Here is a 10,294-nt window from a genome sequence, read left to right as displayed (position 1 = left end):
CTGCTGAACAACTTCAGTCTAACCATGTGTAATTAGGGACCCATAAAGGGGAGAGAGAATGAGTCTGAATATAATACTTGAAGAAATAACGGCTGAAACTTCCCCAATTTGGTAAAAGACATAAATTTACAGATTCAAAATGGTCAAAATTCAAGCAGAATCATAAATACAAAGGAAATCACATCTAAATACATCATAATCAAATTGCTAAAAACTAATTAAATACAGGTCATGCAAGCAGCCAAAAAACAAACAAAAACTCCAAAACACCACACTACAAACAGAGGACATTCATTTGAATGATCACCAACTCATCACAGGTCAAAACAGTTTTCTTAGGAAATACAAGTATTGAAATATTAAGGCGTAAAGAAGATTTATGTGTGTAAATTGCTCAAGTAATTCACAAAAAGAAATAGAAAATGGTAAAGCAAAAGAAGTAAAATATTACTGGGGGAATCTGGAAGAGGATATATGGGAGTGCATTGAAGCACTCTTCTGACTTTTCTAGTATTTCCTAATTCTGTCAACTGATGGAATTTAGAAGTAGTAATGCCCAACAATGAACAATTAAGGCAACCAGGCCTTAATTTCTAAATATTCTCTAAAAAAAAAAAAAAAAAAAATGACAGGGATCCGTGAAGAAATAGCTGAATTGAGGGTTGGGGCAGGGAAAGTACAAACCTAGCCTGGAACACCTTATGTTGCCAGAAAAGGAAGTGCTCTAAAAATGAGGTGGGCAATGTTGAAAGAATACAGCAGCCAACTTGAAGGAGCTCTCAATCACCAAGCTAGAATAAATTGAGCAACACAATGACTGTAATAGAATTATAGCCCACAGAATATCCTTGTGTCCTTACTGGTTGGATAAATAAATAAAGGTAAACAATAAAGGTACAACTCTTCCTTACAGTAAAATTCCAATTTATGAATGTAGAAGGAAAGAGAGAAATAGAAAATCAACATCATGCAAACATCACAATATTGTTGCAGGAAAAAACTGGCAATGGATGCTAAAATTAATAGCAAAGAAACCACACAACTTCCAAGTATCTTCTTCCACCAGCTAATTACCAATTAAAAGTAAAACGTGGGGAGAGAAACCTGGCAGACACTTCAATAACTAAGGTTAAAACCACTAGTAACATATGTATTAACATCTTACACCTCATATGATACACTGAAAAGGACCTATTTCTATGGTAGTCTTGACAAAAATACTTATCTATATTATCAGAGTAAGGAAATAAGAAAAACAAATATGAAATGGTAGAGGCAAGGAAGAACTCTGGAAAGCTGAATCAGAAATTGGAGGTGTCAGTATGGACTCAATTTCTAAAACATACATGAATATGAGCATGTATGCATGCGCACACACACACACATGTGCGCGCGTTCTCTTGCTCTGCCAGCGAAAAGGGCCTAAGATCAGTAATATCCCAGGAGCAATGAGCATCCCTAGTTCTCAGATCTAAATTTCTAAATACTAACACCCCCAAAAGGAACCAGGCTCCTTGGAGAAAATGCCTGATTCCAGGGGTCAGGAAGGGAAGTACAAAATTAGTCTGCAATTTCTTGTTTTACTAGAAGGTAAGGAAGTGCTCAAAAAATTTCGGGGTATATCAAAAGGACATAGGTACCAGATTTGATGGGGCTCCCCCAAGCCAAATCTCAGACAATTTAACATCAATATATGTAAGTGTAGTAACAGATTATAATGCATTGAATAAAACAGAAACCCATGAGTATATACTTAAAATACGGTCACATGGATGGCAGATCAGAGAAATATAACAGACACAAGAGGATGATTCCTTACAGTAAACAGAAAGAGATAGATGATAGAGATTCCTTACAGTAAAAGGTTGATATAGGTGAAGCATGCAGCAGCACTAGAAGTGACTATTTTGCAGCCATCACAATAAAGACTGGTTTAGAATTATCAAGTATTGTTAAATCAGGGGAGGAGGACAGGAGATGTTTGACAAGGAGCAAAATACTTAAACCTTAAAGTATCTCCCCACAGACTGCTTATTAGTTACCACAGGGAAAACAACTACACAGTGACAACATAGAACAATACTTTGACCAGGTGATCAAAATTAACATCAACACTGATTTCCTCAGATGTGATACTCTAACAAGGACAAATCACTTCTGTAGTAATTTGGCTGGGATACATAACCTCAATCTAATCATTAGAAAACACCAGACAAACCCAAATTGGAAGGCATTCTAATAAAACAAACACACACGCACAGCTGACTATTTTCATTATGGAAAATTGATCTTCATGATAAACATTATCTGAAGGTAGAAATCATATCTTATCTTTGTATCTCCACCATCTATCACACTACCTGAAAATTAGAAACTGAGCTTAACAAACATTAGTTGAATGGACAGTCCTTGCCTAGACTGTAAGATGCTAAGTCCCAAACACTGTTTTTATTCCTGCTTCCAGCCCCAAGCACAGTGAAAACACAAAGTATAGTGGCTAGAATAATGAATTTTTAAACTAGGTAAACAAAATTTGTTCATAATTTATACAATATTCTACACTCTCATCTCAACCAAATTTTCAAAAGTAAACTTTTTTCAAAACTTTTTTTTTTTTTTTGCGGTACGTGGGCCTCTCACTGTTGTGGCCTCTCCCGTTGCGGAGCATAGGCTCCGGACGCGCAGGCTCAGCGGCCATGGCTCACGGGCCCAGCCGCTCCACAGCATGTGGGATCTTCCCGGACTGGGGCACGAACCCGCGTCCCCTGCATCGGCAGGCGGGCTCTCAACCACTGCGCCACCAGGGAAGCCCTTCAAAACTTTTAAACACTATATTAAAAAACCAGAGATTAGAAATTTAAAGACTCACTTCAAATATACAAATAGTTATACACGAACATTTAAAAGCTTTTTCTACAATGGGAAAACCACAAAAATAAGTTGAAGTAACAAGATTTATGGATACAAGCAGTTAGAACTCAAACTTTATTGTTACAACCAATTTTTATTTACAGAATATAAATCTCTTCAAAAAGATACATTCCTTTATTTAATCAATGGTAAAAGGCCTTATTAAACAGAAATAAAGCCTAAACATCACTTATATTTAAAGAGAAATACAGATTCATTAAAAGTTTATGAACACATAGCAAAACTGTATTTTTATTTAAGCAGTTACATGAATGAGGCTGTTTTTAATTTTCTTCACTGGTAACCCCATTTTAACCAGAGAACACATTTTACTTAAATTAACAGTAGTAAAAATGTAAAAATTAAATTTTAAACATGAAAAGAAGCAACAAAAAACAGGAAGTATCTTCATTACCAAACAGATTAACAAGTTCCCAGACACTCAGATACTTTCTGAGGCATATCAAAACACCTACATCAAACGTTGCGTTCATTTGAGAGGTATCAATACATTTTCAGTGCTGAGACTATTTGTAGCACTTACAGTATTTACAGAGCAGCATTATACTACTATGGTTCACATTTGAGAAACATAAATTTAACCTTTATGCCACAATTTCTCAGTTCAACATACAGCTAATGCAATGACAATTATTCATTTTGGTTTTTTCTTCTGAAACTGATAAGGACATTGGCATTTAAGAATATGTAATAATGCCAGGTCTTCTTTCTTAAAATAATGGTATATTTTAAAATCCAAATACTTCAAATCATGGAAACTTCACCCAGCTACACAAAGGCTGCTAAATACAGTAGAGTTTAAAAGTTTCCTTTTTGCAGATTCTACCAATTTATAATTACTTTAGTACATGTAAGTAACAGGAAACTTCTTCAGATTGTTGAACAATAAAAATTACAGGGTGTCACTACATAATTTAAGTAGCAGCACAGTACAACCATGCAAGTGCTCTCATTTCCTCCACTGCTTTGGGGGGTCTTTCCCAGTTCACAGGAGCTAGTTTACACAGATACTATCAGGTCTTAATCTCTCAAAGTTCCTTTTGAAATTTAACTAATGGAACAATTCAAATCAGCCACCTTTTTCTTACCCTTCACTAACTAGTTCAAATGTAACATGTAATGTTTTCAATTTGTATAAACACCTTGTGTTTTGTTAAAATGATTTATGGTATTAACACCATTAATGGGCAAGGTGTAGACAAAAATATGCCTACATTTACGGATTAAGAGTATTTTACAGAGCAATTTTTTCGTAACTAGAAAGCCATACGATGCATAACGAACACAGATTTTATTTTAACTTGCTGTTTGATAACATCAGTAGCATAGTAAGTGCATTAAGTACAGGAAAGAAGAGAAAGCAGATTTCAGGACAGAAACCTACTAAAAACTTGAATTCTGAATGCCTCAAAGTCAAAAGGGTATTTTCTATAAGCACTATATTATTTTTTCTATTCAAATAGTTTAAAGCTGTCCATTTCAAATTATGATCCAGAAAGGAAAATTTTAGTGTTAAAAACGGTTCAGAAAAGTCTAATTCATTGTGTAATATATCTTATTAATTTCAGTTTTCAAGTATCCAAGTAATGTAAACTCAAGCATTTTCTTTTATAGCAATACATTTACGGACTAAACCTCAAAGATGGGGAAAAATTCATTTAAAATAATCGTTACACTTTTCTGTCTGAAGACATCAAACCCAAGACATAACACTGTAATCTCACAAGTGGTATGTAGCAGAAAAAAAAGGTGGTTCCATATAACTAATGTCTTTCGTTAAAAAAAGAAACAAAAACAAAACAGATTGCCTTAATATGTAACTAAGTTTCCAGTCAAAGACATTCTAAAAATCTAATGAAGAAACTTCAGAGCAAATCAATTTTGAAATAAAGATAAAGCTGCTTTACCACATACTTATAATTCACTTTCCTTTGTGCATAAAAACTACTAGCATTTGCCTTTTGTGTAAAGTAGTGCAAGTTGCTGCCAATAACAAAACTCTCCTCCTAGCACAAAGCATTGTTAACTTTGTCTATCAACTGAATGACTGACTAATATTAAAAGCTTAAGTCTATATCACTTTGGAATGCAGTATAAAATGCTTATAAAAGCAATTTAAAGCAGAAAATCAAACTGATAGTTTTCTCATTTACATTATGAAGGAATTCAAAAATGGTACAGAAAGCTTTGTGTAATGTAAAAAAGAAATATCCATATAACTTTAAAAGTGGAGGTTTTTAACTTTTAACTGAGAGTGTCTGGGGGGAATTTTTCCCTTAAATCTGGAAGGTTTCATAATAAATATATTTAAGAAGTTAAATATTTTTAGTTCAGCAAAAATGGAATTAGCAGTCATTAAAAGAGCACATACCTTTTCTGTGTTTTACAATCCCATAATGAACAAGTTTATACTTAAAGAAGCCAACTGAGACATGCTTAAGTTGAACTAGGAGCTATTACTTATCATCTCCCTTGTATATGTGGGACTTAAGATTCACAATGAGATATATAAAAACTCAAAGTTTTTTTTGTAGAAAAAGGTTAACAGTCTTGAAAACAGAAAAGGATAACACTTCAGTCTGCAATCATAAAATTATATTTTTAATTTGCTTTAGCTTAGAATCATGACTCAAATAATGGAATTCTAACAATGTATTAATTTACTGCTTGCAGGAATCTAACCTCCAAAAACTAGTGGTCAACTAAAGATTGAAAAAAAGTCATATTAGGCACTGAGAGGCTAAATAAATAAGTACTGACATTAACAAAAACTGACAAACCCTATTTCCAGTTCCTCTTGTTATCCCACTGTGCAGCCCGATTTGTTGGCTATTTCCAGTCTAAAACCAAAGAGCTGGATCATGACCTTACAGAAAAATGTCTACAAAAGGGAAAAGAATGCAAAACAATACACAATCTCATATGCAACATACAAGTCACACTAATTTACAAATTTTTATTTACACTGTTTTATATACATTCCAGGCAGACCTAGTTGATGAGTTTTGTGCTCATATTGATCTCAAATGATCATGTGAACAGTATGATTTACTACCACATCTCTTTAATTCCCACAAAGTGGTGGTAGCATGGGGTCAGGAGGGAAAAAAATCAAGTATTACTGGTCAGGTAAGATCATACAAGTATGTAAGGAATAAAGAGAAAACAAATTGTGGAATTTTGCTTGCTAAAGCATCCAGGCCACTATGGTCTATTGACTAACACTGAGTATACATGAATGCCACTTCTCTAACAACCATTTTCATATTTACAAAATGAGCTTACTATCAGTTGAGTTATTAGGTAAGGCATTCAAGTTCCTTAGCTTAACATAAAAAGGCAAAAGACATCTCAGCAAGCCACAGGACAAATTTTAGAGGGATGTTTTCCCTTTAGAATCCCTTAAATGATCAATTAAAAGGGAAACAAATTTTGAACCCTATTATTAGGCTGAAGCATGATCCCAAAAACCTGTACAGGATGTGGGAACATCATAATACCCAAAATCTAGCCTAAAAGTGGGGGAAATAGCTTAAATACCTTATTTTGTTCCCAAGATTCATTGCCTAGGGCTAAAGTGAGAGCCTTTATTCCCCTTTACATTCACTTCTATATGAATCTCTCTGAACCACTTACAAGAGTATCACAGCTAGCAGCTAGGCACAATTTACCAGCAATGGCTCAGTGAATCTCTATTCAAAATAGTTTGAAGAATATGGAGTAAGGTAGAGAAATGATCTTCTCTCTTCCCACAGTTCTCCAAGATATATCTGCACTTTTAAGAAGTCGGAAAGCAAAAAAAAATCAAGAGTGCTACATATTCTTCATTGTTCTAAGAAAATGTTCCAGCCCCAGATGAAATTCCACCAAAAACAATTTTTCAAGTTCACTCTAACATTATATTAAAAGCTATTCATTGTTTAATTGGTTCCTTTCATTTAGTTAATTAGGTAAAATTCTATTGATCCTACAGTTATATGGTTTATAAAAACAGAAGTGAACATTTGTAACATTGGGGAGGTAGAAAACAAATCTTGGTCTAACACTGTTAATATAGACACAAAACAGATTTTAAGATTCTATTCATGTAACTAGAATTTACCATTTTAAATGGCCTGTGTTTCTACTTACTTTATTAGCTTTAAACATCTTGAGATAATCCAAGTATTTTAAAGCACTTATCTGAGAATACAAGTCACTTGGAATAATACATCAGACTCCCCAGAAGACTTCTCAGAGGATTAATTTGTAGTTGCATATTCTGAATATGCAGATCCATTAAGCCAACTTTGTACATGGGCACTTATGTGACCAAAGTGCAAAGCTTGTCAGACTAATTTTCTAAGCAAAGTTAACCATGACTGCTCAACCCTACACAGCAGTCTTCAAAACTGGATGCTTGCTTATCTAACCCAAAGATCTAAATTCCTTCCAAATAATAACTGCCGTCCTCTCACTCTCAAACAGACAAAAACAAACAAAATCAAAAGGAATCAAACCAAACAGAAGCCCTCCTACCATGAGTATTTTTGCTTAATTCACATTGTTATATCAGATTTTAAGTGTACAAGATTCATGTTCTAAACATTCCTTATTTAATTCTTTTAACCACCTCAACTTATTTCTCTGAAACTATTGATACATTTATCAAGTAATCATTTGCTATCATTCTAAAGACATGGAGCCAGACTAAAACATTAAAACCACAGTGTAAGGAATGAATCTGAAGAAGTAAAAAAGAATTAAACTAAATGACATTTTCTTGTTCCCAAGTATGATAAGCATTCTGTCTTTGTTTCAAAAATTAACAATTGCTGTACTAGCTACCCTTTAATAACAAACAAAATATACAACATCTCAATAAGTAAAACAAAATTTTTGGTTAGAAACAATTTGATATAGTAAAATTTTAAAAACAAACTGTAACTTAAATGACCATATATAGTATATGAAAACATTATTTAATACAGATTTTGGTAACATAAAATCATCATATACCTATTCCAGGATTATATGGTAAATATCAATATTTATACTGCCAGACTATGTAGCAAGAGGGGAATTTAATTCTATGATGTTCCCCCCCAAAAAATGCTTTCCAATACTCCAGAAAGATGTACCACTAGCATAGACAGTGAATGTACTTCACTCTCCTAAACAGATATTTTTCTATGAACATCTTAATTTATCTAAACCAGTGTCTGGCATTCCAAGAGTAAATGATTCATTTAACTAACAGTGTGTCAAAATAAAAAGGTTACACTAAACACCTAAAATGTTTACTAAAATTAATGTTATTAAAGTAAAACTTAAAAGAAAATTTTCTCTGGAAAATTTTTGTTGCTTACACTCAACAAACAGATGAAACAGAGGAAAACAGTCACAGAATTCATGTTAAATTTATAATAAATAATTCACATATAACATAGATTAAATTATCAAAGGATTAAACTGACATGTTTATACCTTTTTGCTGATTTAACAAACTTCTAACCCACCACATACTGAGAGCAGTAGGTGTATTTCCTAACATCATTCTGACTATTTAAAAAATAAATTGGTTGTTTAGAAGCATAATTTGTAAAGCAAGATAACCAAATTAAAAGAATTTTAACATATATTGGCTTTTTGGAATTTCTTAAAATATCCACAAGCATTGTTCAGCTACTTAAGAATAATTAAATGTCTTCTTTACTCAGGCACCTTTAATGCAGTAACCTCAGGCTTCATCTTAAAGTATTGGTTAAAACGAACAATTGCATACCTATTGAGAAAAGAGAGTAACAACATAATTACAGCTAAAAACCTTAATCCTTCGTTTATTTCCACCCATCCATTCTAAACTGATTTTTTTTAAGTTTTCAAATTTTCAAGGGACATATTTTTAGTTTATTGCACCACCTACTGGACACTTTTCTAATATTGAAATCATTTAACAGATTATACCAGATTTCCTTGCAGACCAATTATTAAATGTATGCAACCTCTGCATCATTTGACTAAAAATAATAACTACAATGTCCCCTATAAATCTAAATGTAAATCCCAAGAGTAGAGACAAATGTAATGCATACAGTAAAATTAAACTTACCCAAGGAAATCAAACTCAATAGTTGAGTATTTGGCTTGAATCAAAGCCCACAATCCCCAAAAGAAATGTGAAGCCTAAAAAAAGGGAAGAAAAATCAAGAATTATAATAATGCATTTCTTTGTAAAACAAATATTAAATTGTAAGTTTCTTCCTTTTTCATCAACTCCACGAACAATACTTTCCTGATGCTTTTCTAACACAAAGTATCTAAAACACAGGTAATACTGAAATGTACAGTTATCTGGATGGCTATAGACCACTTTTGTCCACAAAAGAGGTTATAATAAATTATAATCACTAAAAAAGAAATAGAGCCCAGTTCCTGTACCCTGCTTTGTGTGGGCAGTTTGGCATCAGCACTGATACATATTGTTAGTTAACTGTTTTTAATGGGTCATAATTGCTAACAGGATTTCCTATAAAATACATTATCAAAGGATTTTGTTTCTTAAAATATATACAAAAAGGAAAATCCAAATCTCAAAAATAAAACATATACTGAAACCTGAAGATGTTCAGGGGGTGACAAATTTCTGAAATCAATTTTTATTGACCCAACAATTCTGCGCAATCAACGATGATATAAAGTTACACAACTTGACTTATGCTGGAGAAAAATGAGTCTTAGGACTTAAAGAGTAAACAGATGACTGTATAATTAGGAGCCACACAATAATTTTGTATGTGTGCTTTACAATCTATTTTCATTTAAACACGATATTTTAAGATTCTGAGGGAGGAACCAAGGTGGTGCAGTAGAATGACATGCTCTCACTCCCTCTTGTGAGAACACCAGAATCACAACTAGCTGCTGGACAATCATTGACAGGAAGAAACTGGAACTCACCAAAAAAGATACCCCATATCCAAAGACAAACGAGAAGCCACAATGAGACGGTAGGAGGGACACAATCACAGTAAAATCAAATCCCATAACTGCGGGGTGGGTGACTCACAGACTGGAGAACACTTATACCACAGAAGTCCACCAACTGGCATGAAGGTTCTGAGCCCCACGTCAGGCTTCCCAACCTAGGGGTCCGGCAATGGGAGGAGGAATTCCTAGAGAATCAGACTTTAGAAGGCTAGAGGGATTTGACTGCAGGACTTCGACAGCACCCGGGGGAAACAGAGACTCCACTCTTGGAGGGCACACACAAAGTAGTGTGTGCATCGGAACCCAGGGGAAGAAGCAGTGACCCCATAAGAGACTGAACCAGACCTACCTGCTAGTGTTGGAGGGTCTCCTACAGAGGCGGGGGGGGGGGGGG

The 10,294-nt window shown here is 33.9% G+C and overlaps 1 protein-coding gene across 1 annotated transcript in view; it reads right to left on the bottom strand.

Annotated features, from left to right (window-relative positions):
* Positions 1 to 8,622: 8,622 nt before the first annotated feature.
* Positions 8,623 to 10,294, bottom strand: part of ETNK1 (ethanolamine kinase 1) — a 67,019-nt gene continuing 65,347 nt past the window's right edge. The window contains 2 exon segments of the mRNA XM_007449380.1: positions 8,623 to 8,695; positions 9,023 to 9,096. Coding sequence (XP_007449442.1) covers positions 8,623 to 8,695; positions 9,023 to 9,096 — 147 coding nt within the window.

The sequence above is a fragment of the Lipotes vexillifer genome, unplaced genomic scaffold, assembly GCF_000442215.2.
Source record: "Lipotes vexillifer unplaced genomic scaffold, Lipotes_vexillifer_v1.1 scaffold135, whole genome shotgun sequence".
In the NCBI taxonomy this organism is placed as follows: domain Eukaryota; kingdom Metazoa; phylum Chordata; class Mammalia; order Artiodactyla; family Lipotidae; genus Lipotes; species Lipotes vexillifer.
The sequence above is the reverse complement of the archived record's forward strand: the minus strand, read 5'-3'. Positions and strand labels throughout refer to the sequence as shown.